Below are 27,887 nucleotides of genomic sequence, written 5' to 3' on the forward strand. Positions count from 1 at the left end.
ACAACAAGAAAGAAGAACAGACCGAACTGATGAAATACACTACGAAACATTATAAACCACCGTCAAACAAAATTTGAACTCTGCGACATTTTCAATGTTTTTACTCTATTCTCAAACTGCATTAGAAATTGAAATGAATTATAAATTAGATTTTTTTTCAATACTTCTTTCTGATTACTTCTTGTTATTAAATTAGTTGGTTTTGCTCTGATTTGACATGAAGGAATCTTTTGTCGAGGACTTTGTTTCGACACTCACTGATATCAGATTTATGTATGAAACTGAGAGCAATGATCAATGACCATTTTTATTCGATTTGATTTATAGAATCTTCATAATTCCTAGACTTTTAAAATAAACTATGTTGTTCCATATGAAGTGAAATACCAAACAGTTGGATCTAATTTCATAAAAGCACACAAAAAGTATGTTGGGCAGACTAAATGATATATTTGAACTTGTTTCAATGAAGGCTTAGCTCCTATCCGATTTTATACACCAGAAAAGTCGAGCTCAAAATTCTATTGAAAACGGTTCCAGTATCATTGTTGAGATCGTTGCTTAATACGTTTAGATACTTTCGAAAGTCTGAAAATAAAACAGTTTGGCATGAAAACTATGAACAGTGACAAATGCCCTATACAAAACACCCCATTGTTTACTCCTTCATTAACCAGTCACTTGAAGGCGTTGAGATCATCACAAGTTGCAACTAAGTAGACTTCATACTTAGAGGAATATGGATATACACAATCATCATGGGAGGAACAGTCGAGGCACGGTTAGTAAGGGTTGGATCCCCACTGATATGGAACTTTGTAATGAAAGAGGACCAAGAGGTCCAAGGGGTCCAAGAGGACCTAGGACTCCTGAAGCTTCGAAGTGAAGAAACACATCTATTGGAGGGACTCACATATCTGGAAGTAATACTAGATACCAGGCTAAGTTGAAACCGAGAGGCGGGGGAAGCACCAATGCTAGCTGGGCGCACCTACGTAAAGACATTGGAGCTCAAAACAGACATGATATATTGGCTCTACAACATGGTGGTTGAAGCCATGATAACATATGCATTTATGGTATGGTGGCCAAACATGAAGCAAACGACCGCTATTAACAAACTAGGCAGGGTGCAGAGATTTGCATGTTGGGGAATAATGGGAGCCATGAAAACCACAACTGCAGCTGCATTGGAAAGACTCTTGAATTTTCTCCTTTACATCTCACCGAGTCATGTGGTCTTAACCACATGACACTTATTGGACACAAACTTTGCGGCTACCGTCATAAACCGTGGCAGCAACGCTTGGTATAAAGATGGGTCAAAAATCGAACATGGGACGGGAGCTGTATTTACTGTGCGGAAGAAATCTTCATTTCAGTTACCCACTCGGCCAGTACACATCCGTCTCCCAGGCTGAAGTGTATGCAAACTTGACTATATACCTCCAGCACACTAGTGTCACAAGCGACGGTGTCACGATATGTTGGCCCTGAACCAGCTGTGGGTGTGCCAAAGTCTTTGGTACGGAACCATATTGGAAAGTAGATACATGAGAAACTAGTAGTATTGGCAAAATTTATCGCGGTAACATCTACGGGAAAACTTTTAACTTCACCGTCCGTGAAAAACTACTTCAATAAAGCAGGAATCGACTCAGAACAATTATAGGATTACTCACTGGACACTGTTCATTGAAAAGAAACTTGAACGAAATAGACCTATACAACAGAGACCTTAGCGGCAGGCAACGAAAAAACTGAGACAGTTTGTTATATATTATGCGAATGCAAGGGACTGGATCACAGGAGACAAAAATTTCATGAACGAACAAAATTATGCCCAAAAAATATGACATACACCAGGACCAGGACCCTCATAATTAGCACAAGAAAGAAAATTATTGAATTGAATGTCATGAACAAGATGGGAGAAGAACGTAATAAGCTCACGAGGCTACACTGTTTCATGAAGATGAGGTAGGCGGTTTTGAAGTGGTTGAAAATGAAACACCTGCTTATTTTTTTATTTCGAAATTTGTATTCAATAAAAGTATCACAGTTCAGGTGTTTGGGTTTATTCTGCGCCAGAAATTTCAGTTGTACCTTTCAATCTATTAGTAATTTCTTCTTGTTAGATCAAGAACAGACCGTATATGTATTTTCACCCCTTTGTATTTGTATCACGATTAGGAGATGACTAGAGTGTCAAAAAAAGGAATCAGTTTTTCTGATACTCTACAGATACACATAGTGTGTTGAACCTCTTCTTTGAAACGATGTTCTGCATTCCCGACTTGGGTTTCACACGATTCATGTGCTCCCTTTGGTCAACAGATCCTTCTACTTTGTTCAAAGATTTAGTTATCAGTGACAGTCGAGGGATTTCACCATCTCAGGCATCTGCACCTCCAAATTTCTTCTTTCTTTCTCTAAACTGAAACACACTTTCAGATTCGAGCATGTTTTGTATTTCCCCAAAACTTTTTCCTTTAGTTTCTGGCACAAATATGCCAGTCAAAATTGCACCAACTAAGCAGAAAGCAGCGAACAACCAAAAACTTTCCGCCTGTCCCATATATTCATTCAGGTCGTTGAAAAACCTTGTTAAAACAAAAGATAGCGCCCAGCTCACGCTAGATATGGTGGTAGAAGCCACTTGTTTGACGTTGTTGGGAAACATTTCAGAGGTTAGCGTCCAAGGCACAGCGCTGATACCAAAGTTGAAGGAGAATATAAAGGCAACGATACTGGTGACTGGTAGCCAGTATATCGGGTCTGTGCTGAGGTCAGTGGAGTCTTTGATATAGAAAAAAGCTCCCAGGCCGGATAAAGACACAAACATGCCGAAGAAAGAAATGATTATCAAAACCCTCCTTCCAGACCTGTCGATGAAGAACGGATTAACGAAACTGGACAAAAGCACGAACACCGAGATTATAAGCGAAGATATTTCGGACGAAATTTTCGTGTGAGCGGCTTCAAATATGGATTGCAAATAGATGAATATCACTGTGAAGCCGCATAGTTCCTGAGCCAGTACCAGAGCCATACAAATAACGAACGCTTTTCTCACTGCCGGGTTTGCGCACAAGTCTCTTAAACGTCCGCTTTCCTCTTTCTCCAGGAGTTGGATTATTATCTTTGTTTCCTTCTCCGCGTCTTCTTCATTTACGCCTCGGAGCAACATCAAGGATTTTGTCGCCTCCTTAGTTTTGTTTTGGGAAACCAAGTAGTACGGGGTCTCCGGTGCTAAGATTAGAAACAGCACGAAGAAGGTTGTAGGTATCCCTCCCGCCAACAAGTTGAATAGCTTGTACGATAGAAACGGTCCTGTGGAGTAGCTGAAGAAGTTCCCTAGCGCCCAAAATACGTTCATGGCTTGGGATATCATTCCTCTGTTGGAATCCTTGGACACCTCTCCCAGATAAATCGGCAGCAAGGCGTAACCAGATCCCATGGCCAAACCAGCTATTATTCTTGCGAAATAGATGAATTCGATCTGTGTTCCAAATGCCAAAGTGAAGAACGAGATTATCAGGGGAACAGCTGTGCAGAGTAATCCAATTTTTCTTCCGAATTTGTCCGAAAGGTAACCGAACGGAAATGCACCAATGGCGGCAGCTATGGGAACCAAGCTTCCAATCCACGCATTTTCGTCTGGTGTGATTGGTCGGCCTAGCGGATTGTCGAGGGTACCGTTAAGTTTGGGGATCATTGGAGATGGCCAGCTGAGAGGGACGTCAACTGACGTCGCGATGAGGCAAACTGAAAAGAAGGGATTTAGGTCAGTATAGTGAATATATAGACATCAACGTATAGCACCCTGTATGTTATTGCATTTTGAAAACCCACATAAATTTCCTAAATACAATGATACCCTACACTTGACATTTGAATAACGGATTGGAAGACATGGTTGTAAGGTAGCCTGCAAGATCACCAGACTTAACCTTTTCATAGTTCTTCCGGATCTTCGCGGGTTGTCACAGACGTTGTTATGGAACGGAAAATAACTTAGCGTTTTGTAAAACTGTTACTGAATACATTGTTGGAAATTTTATCGATATCAGAAATAATTTGAAAATTCAGTTACTGATCACTAGTTGTAGTTGGAATTATAACCCGCACGATAATGTTTGCTAGAAATTATTCCAAGCGTCTTGAATTTTATATTCCTCTAGCTATATTTTCAAAATTGGGAACAATGTATGTGCTCATGGAAAGGCATGTTTTGACGACTTGGGAGATTTTTTCAACTTTTGATTTTTCCGGAAATCGTTTGATTTTCAAATGAATCACTGTATATTGTCAAGACATACATAATTGCAGTTCAAGAAAAACAAACAAATTTGTCGAAATTAGATGGATTGTTTCCAATTCAAAAAACACTTATTAGGTTATAGAAAAATTAATAATATTGTCATTTTAGTGAAGCATCGTTTCGGTGGATGCATGGAGGACATGTCGCTGTCAATTGTCATGTCAAAAAAAATTGGAAATGAAAATGTAATAGATTCGTGATCATAGAACATGGAATAGTGTCACAGAAAGACTACCTGTACCAACTGAACTTTGAAAGACGTGAAATAAAGAAGATCTGTCGGGGATTTGAAATGTCTGAATGAAAAACAAGTTGAAATTACCAGGACCAAGTCAAAATAGTAAAACCAATTTTTAGGTAGGAAGTAAGTACTATGTGCAAAAGTGAAATTCATTTCTTTTATTTGAATGTAATGCAAAGGGGGCCGTTATAAATGTGAGTCATTTCTAGATGGTCTAATATTTTGACACTTTCATATGCGAAAAGATGGTCTTGTCAATGGTGTGCTTTACAAAAGTGCTACCTTTTTGTTGGATATCACTTTTATGGAAAGTGATTCTATCTTTAGTAGGTCTGCCATTTTGGCCGATGTCTGTGACTCTTGAAGTTTTGTCTTTTGATCTTGGAAAAATGTTTTTGATAGTCAGAATGTTTTTGAAAACAATGGTGATATAAGGAGAAGTTTTGACGCAGTTTTTAATTTCATGCGGAAGCTGGAAAAGAATGATATTTGGGAATAATCGTATCATTATTAATAATGTTTTTTGAATCATGGAAAACATTTTTACGGTTTATAATTGCTTTTTAGTTTTATACCTAATTCATAAAATAACTAGAATGATAGAAATAATGTTTTCATGATTATTATTTGTTTAGTTGAAAATTTGATCGAGAAAATACTTTTTCCCAACCTAATTGAAACTCTAGAAATTGATCTTTATAAATTAATAATTTTATTTTTGAAATGGGTTGGAAACCAAGTTCGTAGCTTTTGTTGATCAACTGTTTCAGCAATTTGTTTATTACTTGTTAAATAATGCAAATACGTTAATGAACTTTAAAAAACTTTGTTCAGTTATAAAATATCTGCCAAATTATTTTTACTCATATTCATATCTCTAACAGTTCAGAATATATACGTGTTTCAATTACCATTCCTCTAATGTATGTTCCATTATATGACATATCAGTTTTTTATTGCAAAACTTTTTCTTCTATATTTTCCTATAATATATTATAACGAGTAATGAAATTTTCTATCTGAAAGTGAAAAATAAATGGACTGTCTTTGGCATTTGTACACTTTATTTTGAAATAAATCACTGTATCTATTTTTCTATGAAACACTCTGTACATTGTTATGTCACAGATACTTAATCTGTGACATTCTGTGTTTATGTGAACAGAATTAACAGTTATCCATCCTTTGAAAGCGATAAAGATAAATTTCCGAATGATTTAGACGATTTTGTTTGTTTACATTTCTCTACATTATCTGTAAGTTTAGGTATATTGAGTAAAGTGATTCATGCGTTAACCTTGTGTAGTTATGCTACGAATTTGCTCGTTTCAATGTTTTCTTTATGAAATAAGCAGAGAAACGAAAAATCATTCGTCGTCATGAAAGAATGAAATTCCTATCAGAAGACAGGTATAGTCGAAGTAACTGATATAGTAATTCTTAAAGCTATCGGCGAACTCAAAGGCCAAAAAACCAATACAAAGAAATAATGCCGCTACGAATTAGTCCACGTGGACTGAAGAACTGGCGGTTCGTATTGGATAATTTTTTCTAACCGAGTTTTATGATTGGCTGAAGAGTCATAAAAAGTCATGTTACGGTGACCAATAGAATGTAGCGATGAGTACCGCCGTTGTATCAATGTTCAGTTCAGGAACTGATCGCGATTTGAGTGTTGAAATTCGATATTGGTGAAATTATAATTACTTAAAATTTTTGTTATCTGTTTAAAATGTGGCGTCCTTGGACAAGTACTAATAGTAATAACGACTGTCCAGTGTTATTGCTTTTTACGTTCCTAGCGTAGCAGGTGTTGCCGGTTGTAAAATGAATCGTTGTTTATTGGGCAATGCAGTGTTGCCGGTTTCAAAATTAAGCGTGAACGACTCTATGAAAATTGGAAGCGCGAAAATGATATCTACTAGATAGAAATGGATGTTTGTTTGTTGGTTGGTTGGTTGGTAAGTGATAAACTTCTGCATCGCCCAACCGATCGTGATAAAACTTGACATGTATGAGTAATTTTTTCATAGAGAAGGTTTTAAGGCTATCAATTTTTCTGTAAATGGATTTTGAAAGTAATACTAAGGAAAAGGCGCAGATTTTCCAGCGAACAGCTCTTCATAGAAAGTAAAATGCTCGATTTAAAACAACTGTATATTTTTCATATTCCGAAATTCATGTACAAAAATAGACCGCAACACCAAGAGATTTTCTACAATCACAGTACAAGACAAAAAGGAATAAAACATTTGAATATTCCCCGTCCTAATTCTACCCTTTATAAGAAATCGATAGCGCTCAATGGCCCTAAAATTCACAACTACATCCCAGAGTCCATCAAAAATATTCATAGTTATAAACAGTTCTGCAAAAAGCTGATGTCCTTCATTCTCATGAACTCTAGAGTTCTTGAAGTACTCAGACAATGAATGCCAATATATAATCCTCTCAGTTCCTCAATTTCTTATAATATTAGTTTAGTCTTTTAGCTCCTGATAATTATTTTCTTTATTATTATATTATTCAGGCTTATAATATATCACATATCAAATGTTCAAACACTAATTAATTAGTACTATTTAGGCACATGACGATCTCATTATGAGATCAGGTGCACTCAATTTGTAAAAAAATGTAATGTAATGAAAAAATTTAATGAAATTGTTATGAAAATTGTGAAATTGTAATGAAATCGTAATGAAAATTGTAATTGTAATGTCATTAAATTCACATAATTATAATTATTATTTCTCAGAAAAAATTATCTTCAAAAAGGAAATACCATCACAGGAGCATACTACGCAGTACTTGTGAAAAACGGCCACATTTGCAGAAAAAAAATCCTGGTTCACCAAGACAACGCATCGTCTCACACCTCAACGGTTGCCATGGCGAAAATCCACGACCTACGATTTGAACTGCTTGACCATCCACCTTACTCGCCAGATCTAGCCCCAAGCGACTTCTTTTTGTTCCCTCATCTGAAAATTGCGCACGGAGGACAGAGATTTTCGTCGAATGAAAAGGTAATCGCCTCTGTGACCAATTGTTTATCAGAGAAAAACACCGAGTACTATTTGGACGGGTTATAGAGACGGGAGCATCGCTGGGAGAAGTGTATAGAGTTTTAAAAGGAGACTATGTTGAAAAATGAAAAAAAAAAAGATTTGTATCTTTGTTAGGTTAGGTTAGATTAGGTCATGTTAGATATATGTGAATTATTTTTTCGAGAAAGAAGTAACTTTCCAACACTTTGTGTTGGAAAGTTACTTCTTTGCATGATCTACACATCTTTGTGAAGAGTTTATTTTGAAATTAATTGTTTTCTTCCATTCTTGGTTACCAGTATCATTTATATTATGACAACGTTGCTAGAAGGCTGGATAAAAATTAAATAATCAATTCTACAGTTTTTACAGTACCTACGTAGGATGGATGTCTTTTTAACGAGATCACGAATTTTTTTAGGGGTTTTCGAAAAAAAATCGTGTTCTCGAGACGAAAGTCGTGGTAAAATGGAAAAAAAGTTATGGTTCTATGACTTCGTCTTACCAAGAAGTTTTAGTTTTTTTTATTCACATTAATTCCAAAACTCACCTGTGGAAATAACGAGAACATTGTAATTCAAATAGCTTTTAGTCATACTTATAAGTTTCGGTTCGTACTGCGATAATTGTTGCGCCTTTGTTTTGATAGCAAAATGATGTTTTCACTTATTAAGCACGTTGAGTATCTGTATTGAAAACTAACCGATACTACTGGAAATAATTAAAAATTTGAGAAGAGGAATGTTATCATATCTTGTATGACCCCGAAATCAGAGTGATACTTGAAAGTTTATGAAGAAAAATACAGTGTGGAAGTAAAAAGTCCTCGCCTCTTAACTTTTGAACAGAACAAGATATCAAGGTGATATCATTTTCAATATGCTTCAATGAGAAAAACAATAGTTCGGCATCACTCGTCGTCTAGACGATGCTACCAACTTTCTTATAGAAACGGGATAGGCAGACGTGGTGCCTTAGAACGGCCTGCTGAATCAACTGATATGACACCCTTAGATTTTTTGTGGGGATTTGTGAAATCTAAAGTATTTCATGTTGCCACGAAATTGAGTCCTAAATATTCCATAATGTTATAAATAACTTCATTATTGACAGAAAGTGAAGGTGAACATTTCAAATATTTATTTCTATAAACTGGAGCGAGTTTTGAATAGTCTAGTTTTTGGTTTAAAGAAACTGAATGGGGGAAGTGATTTTCGTATAATTCGATGTTCACATGATAATAGTTGTTTCTAGAGGGATTTTTATTATATTTATTCATTCATCAATTTCTACTGTTTTCCCTTGAAAGTAGTCCCCCTCAAATATAATACACTTGTGCCAGAGTTTTGTCCGATCCTCTGAGCAGTTCTGATAAGCACTTCTTGGTATGTCCTTGAGCTTTCTCTGCGCTTCAGATAACCATCCTTTCGTGGCTCTCTTCAATCATGGGAGCAGGAAAAAGTCACAGGGGGCCAAATTTGGTGAATACGGTGGCTGAGGCATCATTACGGTGTTGTTTTTGTGTTTTTGGCCAAAAAAATACGAACAGGCAATAACGAGAGAGCAGAGGCATTATCGTGATGCAAAAGCCAGGCATTATTTTTCTAAAATACCGGACATTGTTTTCGTATTGCTTGTCGCAAGCGTTGCATATCTTCAAGATAATACTCCTTATTGAACGTACGACCATGTGGCAAGAACTGATGCACTTCGCCACGGTAATCGAGAAAAACAGTGAGCAAAACCTTGACATTTGATCGAACTTGGTGTGCTTTTTTCAGTCTTGGCTCTCCTCGGCTCCTGCATTGAGACGATTGGGCTTAAGTTTCGATGTCATACCCATATACCCATGATTCTTCGCCAGTTATGACCCTTTTACGCAAATCTGGATCGCCGTTGACGTCATTCATTCGCTTGGAATGAGGCTGGACATAGCATATCACCTCATGATGTAATACAGAGGCCAAGGCATAAGCGCATTTGCGGCGCCGAGGCCAAAAGGGGAAAGAGAGCAAAGGAGGCAGGAGTGCCAGCAATTATAAGTGCACAGTCCTCCTCCCCCACTCCACATTCAACAGCAAGGGCACTTCCTGCGGCGGGCGCTAAGATCTCCGCCTAGAATAAAGGCAAGGAACCGGCTGCCCCTGCAGGAAAGCGCCTCACTTGTACACCTCCACTAGGGGAACCCCAGGAATGTTGAAGAAGCCGCGCAACGACAGTAATGTCTCTGCACCTTCCAAAACCTTCGCGGAGACACTATGAGACACCTCAAGGTTGCCAAAGAGAGTGTGTGTTCGGCGAGTCTTGGCCTACACCTGCCGATATGAAGGAGATGACTCCTAGTGACCTGTCCACCTTCCTGGAAAGAACAGAATGGAAGATGACCTAGGAAGACAACCCCTCGGGAGGGTGGGTCTACTGTCACCCTCCCTACTCTACAGATACAGATGGGAAATCAAAGTGAAATAAGTATTAGTTGAATCTTTCTAGTTTTAAAATTGTGATTATGTGTTATTGAATGAAACCATTAATGATCAATAAGTATGTCACCTATAATAATAATACCCACCTTAAAATGATTTTTGCCAAGGTCACCCCTTCTGGTATAAGCAAAGACCTTGGCAGTGAGTTACAGCTCAAATCCTCACTGACGAATTGCATTTTTAGTTCAAGTTTAGACAAAAAACAATTGATATCTTTCATATTCATTATATTACTACCTATAAGTGACTATTTTCAGAGATAATTGAGAAACATATATGAGAATGAGTTGTGAACTGTTTCTGATTGACTACTCATCTGACGTCAATGAATGCCCATATTTTTTTATCATTCCTCAAATGATCGCATTCTGCATTTATCGATCAACATGGTTTGAAAAATTGAGTTGAAATTATCTCGTGATTATCACCGTCCTTCAAGTAGCATTGCTGCAACTCACTAAGGACTTTGAAGACGGTCCAAAAAATATCAGCAATTCCTAAGTACCACTTCAAACCTCGTCTACAGTTTTTTCCGCTTTTCCATTTTTCATCAGCATTAGCTCCACTTCATTAATTTCTCTCTGGTCACCTTTGTCGGCATTGAGCATCTGCTGAATGTCACTAAAACTCATTCCTTTAGTTTCCGGTACGAAAGCGATGCTGAACAGAGCCGAACATAAACACCATCCAGCAAACAACCAAAACGTTCCCGATTTCCCAACCCACTCGCCCAAATCGTTGAACGTCTTTGTGGTGATGAAAGACATAATGGAGCAAGATACAGTAGCGATAGATACCGCAACCCGTTTAGCTTTGTTAGGAAACAGTTCCGACGTCAGAACCCAAGGCATGGCACAGATTCCCATATTGAAAGATACGATGTAAAATATCAGGCTAAAGATCGGCATCCAATTTATGAACCTGGTTCCGAATTCCCTGCTTTGGAAGTAGAAAAAAGCCCCTAGCATTGTCAAAGCTGCGCACATTCCCAGGCAAGACCATATGGTGAGAGGTCTCCGACCTGCTCTGTCCACCAGAAAGGGTGCGATAAAGCTGGATACGAAAAGTAAAAGACCGACGATGAGGGCGGCTATCTCGGGCGCCATATTGGTTCCCGCTGACTCGAAAATTGATTGCAAATGGTTGGTTATGACGGTGAATCCTGATAAATCCTGCGTCATTATCAGTACCAAGCTGACGCAAAAAGCCTTTCTGAGAGACTTGTCTTTGATAGTTTCCCAGAAGTTGCTGTCTTCAGCAATGTTCGTGTAGGCTAGGATGCTTCGTAGTTCTTCTTTAATTCCTTCCTCATCGCACGACCTCAGCAACATGAGAGACTTTTCCGCTTCTTTTATTCTCCCAACCTCCACCAAGTAATATGGGGATTCCGGTGCTAATATTATGAACAACACGAAAAACGTCGTTGGTATGAGGGCGAGCGTTATGTTGAACCAGTATATAGACATGAACGGTCCAATGGCGTATGGTAAGAAGTTGCCGATGGCCCAGAATACATTGAGGGTTAAAGACATGGCTCCCCTATTCGCGTCTCTTGATATTTCAGATATGTACATAGGTAGCAAAAAGTAGCCACCTCCAAGAGCGATCCCCCCTAGAAATCTGGCGGCATAAAAAAGGTATATGTGTGTCGCGAAAGCAAAAATGGTAAAAGATATAATGTGTGGTATTGCTACAGCTAGTAATGCGATTTTTCTTCCAAATTTTCCAGATATATATCCGTATGGCAGAAAGCAGAGGAGAGCCCCAACGGTGGCCAGTGATCCTAACCAGGAGTCTTCATCGGGTGTTATTGGCGTGCCAAGCGGGTTGATGGAGGAATCGTTGGAGTACAGTTTCGGGTAGATTGGAGATGTCCAGGAGTACGTTACGTCGCCTGCCGTGGCTAGTAAATCGGCTGCAACAGAAAAATTATAGGTTGAGGTGACTTATGTAAAAAAAATCATTTGTAAGATGGAAGACCTTCTCCCCACGAGTCTGACTCACTGGTTAGATTGTCGACTTCAATATTTCGTAAGGGTCTCCAGACACTGAGAATGAGGGTCTATATAATCTGGTCATGAACGACCAGTAGTTTCGAGCAAATAGACAAGAAACTGTCATAGAAAAATCTCCAGTGTACAACCCATGTATGATAATAATAATAGAGAGGAGTCGCTGGATGTAAAGATAACCTGCTCATCGATAGATGTGTAACGCAGGACTCGATACAATATAAGCGTAACGTTTCTATGGCCTGGATCGATTACCGTAAGGCATTTGATACAATTTCGCATGAGCTCATCTTGCATTTGCTCAGATACCTTGCGGTACCCGACAACATAGTGAGATGCATTGAACAACTGATACCACTTTGGCGAACTCGCTTCACCACAACATCTGGTCAAGCAAGAGTCCAAACAGGGTGGGTCACTTTCAGAAGGGGTGTATTTCAGGGTGATTCCCTCAGTCCCCTTCTCTTCTGCATCTCACTATTGCCATTATCCGTTGCGCTCAGAAATACTCGAGGGTACAACTGTGGCAGCCCCGGAAACCGGAGCACAAGGTCACCCATTTGTTTTATATGGATGATCTTAAACCTTATGCCTTTGGAGAGAAGTATCTCCATCAGTCCTTGAGAGTGGTGGAAAAGTACACACATGCTATCGGTATGAAATTCGGGATAGACAAATGTGCAATGGTCTATCTCAAAAGAGGATGCGGGGACTACGGAAAGGATGTGCAGCTCGTAGATGGAAGCATACTACACCATCTGGATGCCGGAGAGACGTATACTTTCCCCGGGGTGGAACAACGTCACTCACAAGAGGTTACAGCAGTGAAAAACTCTCTCCGCGGCAAGTATCAGCATAAACTCCGACAGATCTGGTCATCGGAACTGTCGGAGAAGAACAAAGTTGCTGCAACAAACATGCTTGCTGTTCCAATTTTACTCCACTCGTTTGGAGTAGTGAAGTGGACTCGGGAGGAGCTGTATCAACTCGACGTAAAGACCCGAAAAATGATGCATCTCTATAGGAGTTTGCATCTCAAATCATCCGTTACACGGTTGTACTTCCCCCGACAGTAGGGAGACCGTGGACTTTTGAGTTTGGAGTGTCTACATGACAGAATGGTACTGGATACAGCCTGTAAAGTCTTCAGGAGTTCGGATCCCCTTCTCCGCATGGTCCGTGAGCATGAGAGAGCAGGAATTGGAGCATTTCTCTTTAGGGCAGCTGCGCGAGCAGATGATGAACTCGGTAAAATTTTCGACACTGAACGAGGTGACCACAACTCTGTCACCGAGTTGGAACCCGTTCAGCAAAAAGCTCAGATAAAAGCCGCAGAGATCACCTCACTTCTGCGGAAACACAAGGATAAGCCAATACATGGGGTCTTATTCAATAACATTGGAGACCTGGGCTTATCAAAACGCCCGAGACCCTAATGCACTTGCTATCAGCATGTCCAGCATATGTGGTCTCGGCCTATATCCATCGACATAACGCGGCCCTAAGAGTGCTATATCACCATCTAGGGCACTCTTACGGTATTGACAGGACACCGGTGTTGCCCTACGCTCCGGGGGATATTAAATCCGTTGTGGGGAACGGGAAGTGCCGAATTTATTGAAACTATTCGTTCCCCACCCTCAGGCTCATACAAGCTAATGAGTATGATGTAGTCCTTTTCGACCACCAGAGAAAAAACGATATTTGTCGTGGAGTTTCCAGCTCCTGGCGAGACGAATATCGTCAGAAAAGAGGAGGAAAAACGAATAAAATATCGAGATTTTCTCTTCGAAATCTGCAGACTCTATCCAGATCACTCTGTCAAGATGGTTGTTCTGATTATTGGAGTTCTTGGTTGAATGATGTCCTCTCTACTGTCGAATCTCAAAATCATACCGACTTGCCGCACTAAGGCAGAAACCTTAGCCGCACAGATGCAGAAGGCTGTCATTCTTGGCTCACTGCGCCATCACCCCATGATCACTCATCCCACGGTGTTGGTAGTGGTCATTGGTTGATAATGCTGGCGCGCCCTCCCGAATGTATCGGGGCTTAGGGGGATAGGGCCTGACCGGCGCACACTACGGTGGAAAATAATAATAATAATAATATCGCCTTTATTATTTCACAACCAAAACAAAAAACACAACATAACTTATATATTCAACTTACAAATGAAATGAAGGGCGAAGTTCATCGTCCGTAATGAAATACATCACGGAAAATGTTCTTCCACTTAACCCTGGAAAGAGAACAAATAAAAATAAAAAAAAATAAAACTGTGATTGTATCTATAAAGATATAATGTAAATACGAATAAACACCTTACATAAAGAGTTTACTTCACCTATTCCTTACAAGATATCAATAATTTGATTTAATTTCAGCCTAACAAATAGTCTTTATATTTAGTTTTGAACTTTGTGAAATTTAATTTTTTGGGAGGGTTGGGGATAGAATTATACTTTCGGATAAATTGATACCTTAGAGATTGCCAAAACATATTTGTTTTGAATTTTGGCATTGCAATCATATTTTTATATCGAATATTCAATAAAATTTCCTTGATTTCTCTTTTAATAGCCTGGTTGATTAGATTACGAATTTGCCTATAGAAATCCAAGTGCCTTTGTGATTTTGTTATCACATCCGTCAGCAATGTAGCTTTCAGCTTTGTTACACTGGAAGTAGTTATTGGCATATGTTTATCAAATGAGTTATTCAAACGATTTACCAAATATGTAACTTTTTCTTGAATACTTTCTTGGTCATATATTAAAAAAAATTAAATAGGTCTTGGTAAAGGCTTTGAAGCTCCTGTATGTATGGAGTTTGAGATCCTGTTGTTGTTTTTCACGTACTCTCAACTCACAATATACTATATCGTGATCAGACATGTTGTGAGGTATAATACCATTCTCTACCTCACTTCCCTATTGGACTATGACATAGTCCAAAAGACTTGCCGACGTGGCTGTAACCCTAGTAGGAACATCCATCGACTGACAAAGATTCAGTGTATTCAATATTGAGTAAAACTTTTTCACACAACTATTCTCATTATCCAATACATATACATTATTCAGCTATTCAGTTTTTTTTTTTAATATGGGTATTTATATACCTATCCTTAGAACTGATATACACTTGGCGTCGATTAATTCAGTAGATCGAACCAATCACGATACCCAACCTTCTACTTTCCCTATTTGTCGATAAAAAACTTTTGAATTTCAATAATCTAATTCCATATTTTCTGAAAGGTACAGAAAAGGGATTCTATTCAACTTTTCTTCAAAACTTTACTACTTTTCCAGTTAATTTCCATTAACAACAATCTGCCTTTGTTACTCTGTAAGATAACAGTGAGAAGATTAAGTATTATACATATATTAATTAATAACGTATCAAGGAAATTTTTAGATTCTCTTATATAAATAAATCGTTTTGTCTCTTTGAGCTAGAATTAACCGTTTGAACCTTGTAACTGATAAGGTACGTGCACATCAAAACATTGCACAAAATATTTTATTGAATACAGAATGAAAAAACTTTTGTCTCATTTCTACTAAGTTTATCATTTGTAACGACCGGTTTCGGATAATTAGACCATTTTTTAACTAATACATGAAGCCAAGACAAGTACTTAAATATACCATGATAAGGTCAGGTACCTGAAATAACAAGTGTTATCTGAATAATCAATATCAATACTACAATAACTAATTATATTCTATAATACATCACGATTACCAACTGTTGAGGATCCTAACCTAGATGTATAAATTCAAAAGAGGCGAGCTACCTAGTTCTAGTTGATTATTGAGAGTTTTGAAATTGGGGTTTTTGTACAATTTATTTATCACCAATGCTTTCAACAAATTCATCTCCCTTCCTTCATTGCACGTATGAAGAATTTTCATGTTTTCTTTTATTTATAGTGTGGAATGCGTTTCCGTAAAGCAGACGTCCTGTCTGAAGTAAAGGAAGTCAAAGGAAGGGTTCCACAGGGCGGGGTAATAGGTCCTATCCTGTTCAACTTGTACACAGCCTACCTAGCCTACTGACAGAGAACGCCTTAGAATAGAAAAGGATGATATCTAACGTGCGACTTGGTGCGCCTATTTGGGTTTTAGAGAGCACAGTCCCCGCCGCAAGTGGCAATAAGGGTTGATGGTCCCGTGGGTTGGGCTACCTATCGGGCGCGTCCCCAGGTGGCTGATGGGGGAACGGCCAGGGGACTGAGGCCCTGTCCGGGAAGCCAATGTGGCCTTACGGACGGGGTCGCCGGACTCTTAGTCAGTGGCAGAAATAAGTAGGGTGAGGGAAACTAAAACTCCCCAAAAGCCTTTGTAAAACATGCCGCCGTGGACCAGCCTACCCAAGCTAAGGTGTAAGGAATCGTGCCGACAGGGTGGCCGCAGTGTGATATGCGGTTATGAACGATTCCTTTGGGGAACTGGGCGAAACCGCATTGTAATCAGCCTACCTCTGGTAATGCGGGGCTCTTCCAGAGGCTACCAATTCTTCCCTTGCTACTCGTGGGAACACACATGAATGAAACTAACACGAAAACAGAAACAACAAAAACCAATCCCGAGGCTGGACAGAAGTGCTCACCTCAATCTAAGGCGGTGGCAGGGGATGAACAGAAATGTCCACCCCAATCTACCGCTTGGAATGAGGCTGGACATAGCAGATCACCTCGTGACGTATTACAAAGGCCAAGGAGTAAGCGCATTTGCGGCGCCGAGGCCAAAAGGAGAAAGAGAGCGAAGTGCCAGCAATTATAAGTGCACCCTCCTCCTACCCCACTCCACCTTCAACAGCAAGGGATGTTGCGGCGGGCGCCAAGAGCTCTGCCTTGAATAAAGGCAAGGAACCGGCTGCCCCTGCAGGAAAGGTCCCTCACTTGTGCACCTCCACGGAGGGAACTCGAGGAAGGTTGAAAAGGCGGCGCAACGACAGTAATGTCGCTGCACCTCACAAAACCTTCGCGGAGGTCACAGTGAGACACCTCAAAATTGCCAAAGAGAGTGTGTGTTCGGCGAGTCTTGGCCTACACCTGCCGATATAAAAGGGATGTCTCCCAGTGACCTGCTCACCTTCCTGGAAAGGACAGGATGGACGATGACCTAGGAGGACAACTCCTCGGGAGGATGTATAATGGGTCACATGTGGCCTAAGTGCCACCCCCTCTACTCTACAGATACAGAGAAGGGTTGATGTTTCATTAATTGATGGTCAATAATTATTAGTTTAGTATGATGATGCGGTATTTACGTAATTAAATTTCAATGAGTTTGTTTTTCAGCAGTCTGTATTGCATTTAATTTCGGGTTTATTAAGGAAAGGAAGAAAGACTTATTCTGAAAATGTAATTTATTTGGATTGAAGATTAAATTTCAAATGAAAACTTCATGAGAAACATTATATTTATTGAGATGAATGAATCCAAACAAAAATATAGTTAAAGTTATGATCAAAAAATTACAAAGGTTCAACTCCAGACAGATCGGAATCGCGTATCATACTTCACTGAAGTGGACACTACAATATTGTCGACAGTGTGGACTGAGCTCCGATCGTCTTTAAGCGTATTCTACCTCGTTTGCGCGGTGTAGAGCGACAAGCTCAACGTGACACAACTCTGTAAAGCCTGCATACTACACAACATTGATGAAACGCTTCCCGAAGTGAATTCAAGCCTCACCTAAATTAACAACGAATCCATCACATCAGGCTTGAACCCCAGCAAAAGGGTCGCCATATGTGAATACTTAGCATAAAAAAATGTTATCTGGAAATAAACTAAACTTAGATTTAGTAAAAAATAGAATAGTTGACGACAATTGATATTGTAATGATGAAATGCATCTTTTTTAAATGAAAGTGGATAGAAGAATGAACTGAAATGCGGACGAACATTTGAATTCAATTTTTTGTAATTCAGTTGGTGAAGCAGAAAGTCAAAAAGCTTTTTCCCCAATAAATGTCAACCTCAGTATGGGCACAAAACATCATGTACTTTGAAAGAAAAAACCTTCATGGTTAGCTATAACAGTATTTTGCACGACATTGTATTTGATAATGTTGGATAAAACTAGTGAATCATTTTCTTAATTCAATTATCACAAGAGGTGTTTGGTTTAAATTGAAATGGGTATATTTTTGGTTACTTTTTGGGAAAGGTTTTTAGCTTTCTAATTCTCTATCTTCATATGAAAATATAGGAATCTTTCAAAGAAAGTGGTGGAAGCAATCAGTTCAAAAATTAACAGTATCCAAAGATGTCTAGTTCATGCAAAGAAGTAACTTTCGGATAAAATTACACGAAAGGAAAATCAGTTTCGTTCTTTTTGCCTTTGGAAGTTTCCTATATTTTTTTGCATGAAGATGGAGAAGTAGAAAGCCAGAACCATCCTTCCTTTTCTAAAGCATTTGAATTGTTTGAAAATTTAAACAAAAACGCACAATTTTAAAAATGTCTTTACTCTTCTTCTTCCATTTTTATAGTAGTGGCTTCTCTAGTCAGGCGCATTTGACCAGTGCTCTCCCTATTACGTATGTGTGCTTATCGATTTCTCTGCTAGTTGTACTCATGTTTTGTGCAGAAGGCAGGAGTTGAGGAGTTAGGAAAGGGACAACATTGTCCCAAAAAAAGGGGTCCACTAATAGTGTAAGTCGAGGGTGAGAGGAGAAAAAAGCGATCCCCCCTTTCTACATATTAATGTTGTTGTATTTCATGTTGTATTTATTACGGAAATTCTTACATTTAATTCTCATTTCAAGATGATTGTGGGGATAAATGAAGTCAGTGATAATTTCCAACAAACGATAAAACAACATTCTTCTCGAACTCACCTGTAAGAACCACAATTAGGTGGTAATTGAAGATAGTGGCCATGTTGCTTTTGTAGTAGTAACTCTCTAGACTAGATCACACTTTTCAAAGTCTCCAGATGCTGTAGAATGTTTCTTGGGGAAAATATAAATATCCATATCAACCACTACATTGGGAATAACTTCCGAACGGACAAATAACAATTCAATGTGGCTGATAATTTTTATATCAATTTTTGTAATGAACTGGTAACACAACCGTTCAAAACATGTTAAGGATTTGATTCTTCGAAAATATCTCTTTATCTCGTTTCTTACAACAATACCATTGCAAGCTACTTATAAATATATGTGCAAGTAAGCCATGATTGTTTGATAAAGTTATTCAAACAATTCTCCTCTTCTTTATCTAGATATATTTTCCTGTGTTTATTTTTGAATGAAGGTGATAAATGAATACGGCTAAGAGTGAGTTGAAAAAAATGTCAATAGTGTTTTCCAAAGAAGAGATAATTAAGTACTGAATTATGGAGTTTTCTGTAGCTATCAGATAGAGGATATTCAGGAAAAATATTTTTTCCGTACAAATGCTTCACAGCTGAATAAGTAGTTTATTTCACGACTTAAAAATCATGTTAAATAGGCATAAAGCTCTTAAAATGTGAGCAATAGTTCAGCGAAAACATATTTGTATTGATTTCATAACACACGAAATAGTTTTTCGTTAATAACAACTTAAAAACTATGAATGAAATCCTGAATTATTTCAATCTTTTTTGTCTGTATTATATATACAGTATAATATATACAGGGTGTTTCATAACTAACGACTAACAACCTAACGAATCACCCTCTATAGTTTTGTATCGTAGTTAGGAAACACACTGTAATTCGCTTTCAAACGTTGGAAATTTCATACATATTTACAGTTTTTGTGAAGGAGTTATGAACAAAAAAATTCCGGCAGTGAAATATTAAAATTGTTGAAATCATTATGTTTATTCTCTTATTTACAATGAAATATTATCTAAAATTCGTTTAATTACTGTATCACAGTTAATTTAAGTAAATACCTTTCTCAACGTCTTTAATCACACCAGATTTCTTATCTATTTCTACTTCTCGAATTTTCACCGATTGTAACATGTTCTGGATCTCACTGAAACTTTTCCCTTTTGTCTCTGGGACGTAAAATATACTGAAAATGGCACAACATAGACACGAAACTGCAAAAACCCAGAATGTCCCGGATTTTCCGATCCACTGATTCATGTCGTTGAAAGTCTTGGTGGTGGTGAAAGAAGTCACCCAGCAAAAACTGGTGATTGTCGACGAAGCAATTTGCTTTACGTTGTTCGGAAATAACTCAGAAGTGAGCGTCCACGGTACGGAACAGATCCCCAGATTGAAAAATACGATATACCACATCAAACTGAATATCGGTATCCAGTTAATCGACTTGGTGCAGTAGTTGAGGTCTTGAATCTGGAAGAAAATTCCCAGCAGAGTGAGAGCCAGACACATGCCGAGACAAGAGCAAATGATGAGAGCCTTTCTTCCTGCTCGGTCGACCAGAAAAGGAGCTACGAAGCTCGAGATCAGGAGGACAAAACCGACGATGAAAGCTGATAAGTCAGCAGAGATATTGGTGCTAGCAGATTCGAATATCGGCTCCAGGTGGTAAGTTATAGCACAAAATCCGGAGAGCTCTTGTGAGACTATCAGGACTAAACATATGAGTAAAGCTTTCCTAAGAGTTTTATCTTTGATGATGTCCCAGAAATTTCCGTCTTCGGTCTGCTTCAAGTACGCCTTGATGCTGGAAAGTTCCTCTTGGACTTCTTCCTTACTGAGAGACCTCAGCAGCATAATGGTCTCCTCAGCTTTTTCTATTTCTCCAACTTCCACGAGATAATACGGGGATTCTGGCACAGAAATGGTGAACAACACCAGGAACGTTATGGGTATGATGGCAAGCGCCGTGTTGAACCAGTACACTGTCAAAAAGGGGCCGAGGACGTAGGGCAAAAAGTTGCCGATAGCCCAAAACACGTTGAGGGTTAGGGACATGGCTCCCCTGTTATCATCCCGAGATATTTCTGCTATGTACATGGGCAACAGAGAATACCCTGCCCCTACAACCAGGCCTGCAAGAAACCTGGCGAAGTAAAATAAGTAGATATGTTTTGCGAACGCCATGATTAAGAACGAAATGATTTGGGGTAGAGCTACCGCTAAAAGTGCTATTCTTCTTCCTAATTTTCCCGCTATTATTGCGTAGGGATAGGGCCCGATGATGGCCCCTAGGTTGAGTAATGATCCTATCCAAGAATCTTCGTCAGGTGATATTGGTCTTCCAAGAGGGTTGACAGATGTGTCGTTGGAGTACAATTTTGGGTACATCGGGGAAGTCCATGATAATGTGACGTCACCTGAAGTGGCCAGCAGATCAACTGAAAAAGAAATAAAGCGATTATTCATCATTGTATGTTTGATAATTACAATTGGTATCAAGTTTAAGCGGACTCGAACCTTTTTATTCGATGAGTTAGACCTATGGTTACTTTGGGGAAAGCGTTGCTTCAACAAATCATCTATTAGATGGTCTACTCTCAACATTTTCATTTTTACTTTATCTTCCACATGCCCTACGCAATCATTCCACTTTTAGGCGGTAATAGACGAAACAGCTTCACTAAAAATATTTTTAAGATCACAAAATTTGAAAGTAGTATTTTTTTTGGCAAACATAAATATTTATGCTCGTCCAAATAAGCTCTACTGGGTTGAGCTCGCAGTGGTAAGGGGGAAGACCTAATACTATTCTATTATGTGCTTCAGCTATTTCGTCAACAAGGTATTTATTATATGTATTTGGTTTCATGTTCATTCACTATCCTTGACCACACTCTCAGGTTCGAAAAGAACTTGAATAACTTAATACGACGTGCATATTCTTCTTTAAAATTGATATATGGATTTAGGCAGTATCTTCAACTTAAATTGAAATTAGTATTATGTGAAGCACTAGTTTTATCACATTTTAACTATGCTAATACTGTCTATGAACCACATTTGAGTGAGCAGTATAAACGTAAAATTCAAAAAGTACAAAACTCGTGCTTGAGACTTATTTATGGAGTAAGACGTTCTCAGAGAATTAGTCATAAGCTCAAAGATGCCTATTGGTTAAATATGAATAACAAAAGAATATTGCATGCCGCCAACTTATTCCATAAAATTATTCTTGCCAGAAAGCCTGCTTATCTTCATAGAAAAATTTCTTTTCGAACGGATGTCAATATCAGGTTCAGGGGAACACGTACTCCACCTTCTTTTAAAACTGAATTTTTCCGCAGGTGTTTCAGTTATCAAATATGCCATGTAATGAATGACCCTCCCCTCGAATTGCGTTCAGCTGGGTTCCAAAAATTCAATTATAATCTATTTAGCCATTTATTCAATACACGTCAGTGATATGATTTCAGAACTTCACATCGTTTTGCTACTAATTCTGTAAACTTGCTTGCCGTAGTGTGGACAAATTTGTATATTTTTCCTTTGTTTTTGTATTATTCAAAGAAAATTCAATAGAAAGGTATTTTTTAGGGTTAAGTGGAAGAACAGTTCAGTCGTTGAATTTATTCAGGAACTGAACTGAACTTCGCCCTTTATTTTCAAAAATTTTCTGTTGGTGTATTTCCTCAATCTTTTTTTTTACATATTTTTTGAAAATAAAAAAGTCGATTATTATTGTTATTATTATCAAAAGTTCTGCTTTTACCATGTTATCCTCTAACCGTATACTTTTCAAACGCATCCATTCTATAGCAAAAAATTTTTCAGCTTTTTTACACAATTCTCTTCTAGCTTCGGAACTATGTTCCTAATTCAAGTCTCAAAAGATATTATAACGAAACATGCATAGGCAACTGATTATCAAAGATTATCAAAGAAAGCAACATAGTCGTCTGAAGCAAATAGCACTGCTACTCACCCACAAAATCATTGAGATATGTCTACCCTCTATATCCCTTGAATACGCCGCTAACGAGCCATTGAAATAGGGATATGCGACAAAGAACGCGAAAACACCGACAAAGAATGCGAAAATACCGCCAAAAGAACCGCTCAATGTTTTTTTCTGATATTACGTTTAAGATAATATTAATAGGCGTCAGACTGAGGGTATTAATATAAATTTTCCACTGATATATTCTGTATGATGAGGAGATAATTAAAATATAAAATAATCAGAATATTAAATTTACAAATAAATACAAATGTAGAAAGGGCAAAAAGTTACTGCATTTGATAAATTAGTTTTTTGGAAAAAATTAAATTTGTCATAAACTTGAATTTAAAAAATTTTGCATATCAAAACAATATGTATCATCTGGTGACGTTTTAAAGACTCTATCCATTTTCTTTATCTAACCTATTTAAATCAAAACATTACAATTTGCAGTTATGATTTGTCTTTTGATGAAAATAAATTTGATATTATTATTATCATTAACACTGGTAATATTAAATTGATTGTCGGTTTGATAATGAAGATAAGACCATCTCTGAACCGGAACCTAGGCTACTCTTTACTAGATGCCGCCACACGCCTGATTTGAGCATTAAACATTGAAATATAAAGAGGTATTTTTTACATTTTGTTAGTTTTTATCAACTTCATCGTTCTTTGCTAAAACTTCGAACTTATTGAATCGACGTGATCGTCTAAACTTGGCAGAACCGTGCAACTAATAACAAAAATTCATTTTTAAAAAAAATCAGAGTTAATGATTGGTCTTCCTATTTCAAGGAAGGCCAACCTAAACCAACCCCCGTTTTCTTCGACTTGAAGTCCAACAGTCGGGGAAAAAACCGGTTTCGCTTCCTATGTGACATACTATCAACCTTTTTGCTTTTCCTGAAAAGGGATTTATTTTGTTTGAGTTGAAACAGGAGAAGCGTTTTTTCTCATAGGAATAACATCACATAACAATAACAAGTTATATTGTTCTTGTTATGCACTTTTTGGAACCTTTGGTGTAGTAATGAATATTACTGGAGTTTTTTCCCAACACCAAACCGTTATTTTAACACCTCGACACGTGTTTCGATGACCAAGTGATCATCTTCAAAAGGAAGATCAAACTAATCATACAAAGGTATCCATATTTATACCATAGATACCTTTTTCAGGTACCTGCGTCTCAAGTGTCTTAAATTAATTTCACAATATTGCCTTATCTACTAGTCTTAAATTAATTTTACAATGTAAAATTAATTGTAAAATTCACATTCACATTGTAAAATTAATTTTACATTGTAAAATTAATTTAAGACTAGTAGATATGGCAATATTGTGAAATAAACTTTATATAGCTGTAGGCTCTTATTTTAACAGGGGACCCCAAACGGGGATTTCTGGATTTACTAAAGCGCGGCAGATTAATATACAGAGGGATACCTTGTACCCGGTTAAGTACCTCCACCAAATATGAGCCCCATATATAAGGCCGCCTGTGAGAGATAAAGGATTAGATTAGTAAAAAAAAATTGATCATCAGAAATTCTCGAGCGCGTCAGATTAAGGTAGGGTGAGTTAATTACCTGCTAAAAAGTGTATATTCCAGTAATCTGACAATTTGAGAGTGACGTAAATAAGGGGGTGGGCAGCAAAATTTAAAAAAATAACGTCATTTCGACATTCTCGAGCGTAGCTTTTTTTTTATTTTGAAGGAAATAATTCAAGGATAACGAAAAATATATAATCTGTCGATTTCCGCAAGCCGAAATAACAAAAATTCGTCGATAAAGTTTAATGCGTGCAGCCGTGTGATACCTATATTTCCCTCTCCGAGTTTCTATTCCTCTATTCTCTATTAACTTTTTCTCTATCTATTACTCTCTCACTCCGTCCCCACTCTGAATTCTGTTGCCATGACGCCATCTCAGCTGATCACAGAGACTTGTTCGTGATGAAGATGAAAATGATGATTAATTAATCAATTAATTGATGGATGTAGCCGTTACTACGTGGTAGGAAATCATAATGAAGAAAAGAGAAATTGAACTTTTTTATACAATATATAAGGTTGAAAATGTCCTTTTAAGACGAAACTGAAGTAACGTTAGTTACAAATAAAAGTGGTAATAAACATAGAAAGTTTCATTTCTCTTTTCTTCATTAATCAATCAATTGATTATGAAAAAATATTTTTTTTGAGCATTTAAAAAAAATTATTTTCTTATAAATACAAGTATTCTACTTATAAAACATACACTTATTTATTTGCATGCTTTTTCCTGAACTTTTCAATTAATTGAGTTCAACGAATTTAAAAAAATAAAAAAAAAATATTGTTTTTGTTAGATTAAGCGAATCTCTCTAGATAATCGTCAGATTATGAGACAGCACGTCTAAAACATAAAGATGAACCATATATATCTCAATCTGATGCGCTTGAGTATTTCAAAATGGCGATTTTTTTGCACATTATAATAATGGCCGCGAGTTTGCGTCAGATCGAAATCGACAGATTGAATGAGAGCTTTTTTTTGTTACACTCAACACCCCCTTAGAAAATCTGACGCGCTCGATTAAATTTTTTTTTTCACTTTTAACGCTTACGTACAACCACCCACATCATGCAAACGATCAGATTAACATACCAACATTATTAAAAATTCGTAGGACATTGATGCTATCAATATCTGAGGCGCTTGAGTATGTCCATGCAACAGTATTTTTTTACATATTTAAAAATCTATAGCCGCTTCCCCCACCGATGAAAAGGTATATATTATATAACATTTTTTTCTTCTTATCATCAAAGCTTTGCAACCTAATATGTCTCAATGACGCTCGAGTAAATTCCTATTTTGCTCCCCTGCTATTTTCATTGAATATTGTCGTCTCCACAATACTATTTCTGGTTTCTCGAGCAACAAACTATTTCTCCCCCTTTTTTTAAATTCAAAAACTACTTTTTTTTTAATATGTGAAATGTCAACTGAGGATACACTACAAAACACACTTTTGTCTATTTTCCACTATATTTCTTTATTGTTGACCGGTTTCGGCTATTACACCATTTTCAAAACTAACTGATTACATTTAAATCTGAGTAATTTATATCTATGTTGCTTATTCTATCATAAATGATTTGATATACTTGATACCCGGTACCTGCGTTTCATATACCTGTAAAATCCATGAACATAACAAAGCTTTCAATATAATGTAGGTTTTGGGATCTAGATTATAGGTTCAGGAGAGGACTATTATTTAAATCAAGTTGTTCGTTGAGGACAATGGAATTGGGATTGACCTGTTTATTTCCATAGATTCCAACATACTCATCATTTTCCCTTTTTTGCATGTGTGTAGGATCTTTAAATTATCTTTATCTATTTTATGTTTCGAATTTTGAAGATGTTCGTACATTAATGATTTTTTATCCGAAATGACATGTTCGTGGTACCTTGTATCAAAATTTCTCCCAGTTTGGCCTGTATATATGGCGGGGCATTCACCACATTCTATTCGATATATACCAGATCTATGAAAATGGTGTAATAGCCGAAACCGGTCAACAATAAAGAAATATAGTGGAAAATAGACAAAAGTGTGTTTCTGTAGTGTATCCTCAGTGAACATGAATTTCCACAAAATACACAAGTCGTCAATCGAAGAAGTGAAATGTCAACCTTTTGAAATCGTTTACAACTTTTAGAACTGAATCTATTATTAGTATTTCGTTCCGAAAAAAAAGATGTACTTTCCTTCTAATAGCGTTTAAATAAAAATCGTCTACCTCATCAATCATTTTCTTTCGTGAGGGACATGGTTTTGGAGTCAAAAAATAATGCTTTTGTTTTTATTCTCTCATAACTCCATAGACACTTGAAGGAGACACTCCAGCGATGTTTCCTACTTTTTTCACGACTTCATCAACAGACAATCAAGGATTTGCTTCAATTTTTTCATTAGTATTGAGGCGCAGTTTTTTGGTCGTACAGACACAAATTAGCAGTTTCTTCAGCCGCATCAGTACTTGACATTTTAAAAATTTTAAACTTTGAAATACCGTATATGTATACACCGAAGGCGTTAAAACGTAACTGACTACTCCAACACTGTAACAAAGAAATCCGCCAGCCGATTGCAGTTGAATCTGATTGGCCAGCGTAGGGGGGCTTGTTTATTTTACCCAATAGATGCAAATGTGCGCGGTGATCATGCTTTGATCATGTATCCGCCGTTGTTTGGGTTGCTTTGTTTGTTGGATGGATATATGTATAGTTTGGACACAGATTAAATATGGAGCTTTACGAATCTAGGAAGAGATTAAAACATTTTCCCTCCCTCCCTCTCTTGCTTTCACTGCCTTCTGAAGAATGCGCATGTAGTAGGCGGGAAGATATCGAAATTTAGAAAGCTCTTCCTGAATTTGAAGAAATGTATGCACAACGGGTGATAATAAATGTGTATGCCTTCATTTTCGTTAATATTTACCTAGATTCAATGATCGAAAGCCCCCCCATCCCCTTCCCCAATAAAGTCACTCAACTCACCTATTAAAATAGCTGTAACTGAAGATTGGAAGTGTTTCATCTATAGGCTAATTTAACGACTCTGCTTGAATTACTACGATGATTATTTTCGTTCACTATCACATTACACATTTGATTCTAAATATCAAGAAATAATCATAGGAAGAGCAAGATAATGCTTAGAGGGTCAACATAACATCGTGACACTTCACTGCTGTTTAAGAAATGATGAAAGTTGAAATGAATAAGCAGAATCAGAGCGAGGGAACTTAGGAGATGGTCTTTGGTCACACCTGAACCACTTGAACAGTGGTCAGTGTCATCAGTTGGGACAATTCAGGTAGTTGTAGTTGTGCATGCAAGGGCGTAGTTCTATTT

The 27,887-nt window shown here is 37.6% G+C and overlaps 3 protein-coding genes across 4 annotated transcripts; all 3 read right to left on the minus strand.

The window, feature by feature from the left end:
• Positions 1-2,018: 2,018 nt before the first annotated feature.
• On the minus strand, positions 2,019-10,158 carry LOC111501818 (facilitated trehalose transporter Tret1). The gene is made up of 2 exons (XM_023155736.2): positions 8,166-10,158; positions 2,019-3,768 (listed from the first exon to the last, which is right to left on the minus strand). Exons 1-2 carry the CDS (start codon positions 8,209-8,211, stop codon positions 2,396-2,398), a joined length of 1,419 nt encoding a protein of 472 aa, XP_023011504.2. The 5' UTR covers positions 8,212-10,158; the 3' UTR covers positions 2,019-2,395.
• Positions 10,159-10,308: 150 nt separating this feature from the next.
• LOC111501817 (facilitated trehalose transporter Tret1) lies at positions 10,309-19,280 on the minus strand. 2 transcript variants are annotated; one of them, XM_074173054.1, is made up of 3 exons: positions 18,975-19,280; positions 14,283-14,352; positions 10,309-12,013 (listed from the first exon to the last, which is right to left on the minus strand). In XM_074173054.1, the coding sequence occupies exons 2-3, from the start codon at positions 14,305-14,307 to the stop codon at positions 10,608-10,610; spliced, it is 1,431 nt and encodes a 476-aa protein (XP_074029155.1). In that variant the 5' UTR covers positions 14,308-14,352; positions 18,975-19,280; the 3' UTR covers positions 10,309-10,607. The 2 variants fall into 2 exon arrangements, with proteins under 2 accessions (XP_074029155.1, XP_023011503.2); XM_023155735.2 differs by lacking the exon at positions 14,283-14,352 and having other exon boundaries at positions 18,975-19,278.
• Positions 19,281-19,933: 653 nt separating this feature from the next.
• LOC111501816 (facilitated trehalose transporter Tret1) lies at positions 19,934-27,804 on the minus strand. The gene is made up of 2 exons (XM_023155734.2): positions 27,531-27,804; positions 19,934-21,406 (listed from the first exon to the last, which is right to left on the minus strand). Exons 1-2 carry the CDS (start codon positions 27,568-27,570, stop codon positions 20,010-20,012), a joined length of 1,437 nt encoding a protein of 478 aa, XP_023011502.2. The 5' UTR covers positions 27,571-27,804; the 3' UTR covers positions 19,934-20,009.
• Positions 27,805-27,887: the final 83 nt, after the last annotated feature.

Source organism: Leptinotarsa decemlineata, unplaced genomic scaffold (assembly GCF_025532065.1).
Source record: "Leptinotarsa decemlineata unplaced genomic scaffold, Ldec_3_MD MMD2_P_RNA_scaffold_12, whole genome shotgun sequence".
Classification (NCBI taxonomy): Eukaryota; Metazoa; Arthropoda; class Insecta; order Coleoptera; family Chrysomelidae; genus Leptinotarsa; species Leptinotarsa decemlineata.

Bases quoted from the DNA above. Each gene is read 5' to 3' on its own strand.
- LOC111501818 (XM_023155736.2), bottom strand. From the start codon at position 8,211: ATGACTAAAAGCTATTTGAATTACAATGTTCTCGTTATTTCCACAG. The intron at 3,769-8,165 runs GTGAGTTTTGGA...CCTTCTTTTCAG, and splicing joins TGTTCTCGTTATTTCCACAG to TTTGCCTCATCGCGACGTCA.
- LOC111501817 (XM_023155735.2), bottom strand. From the start codon at position 19,017: ATGGCCACTATCTTCAATTACCACCTAATTGTGGTTCTTACAG. The intron at 12,014-18,974 runs GTGAGTTCGAGA...TTTCTGTTGCAG, and splicing joins CCTAATTGTGGTTCTTACAG to CCGATTTACTAGCCACGGCA.
- LOC111501816 (XM_023155734.2), bottom strand. From the start codon at position 27,570: ATGAAACACTTCCAATCTTCAGTTACAGCTATTTTAATAG. The intron at 21,407-27,530 runs GTGAGTTGAGTG...TTTCTTTTTCAG, and splicing joins AGTTACAGCTATTTTAATAG to TTGATCTGCTGGCCACTTCA.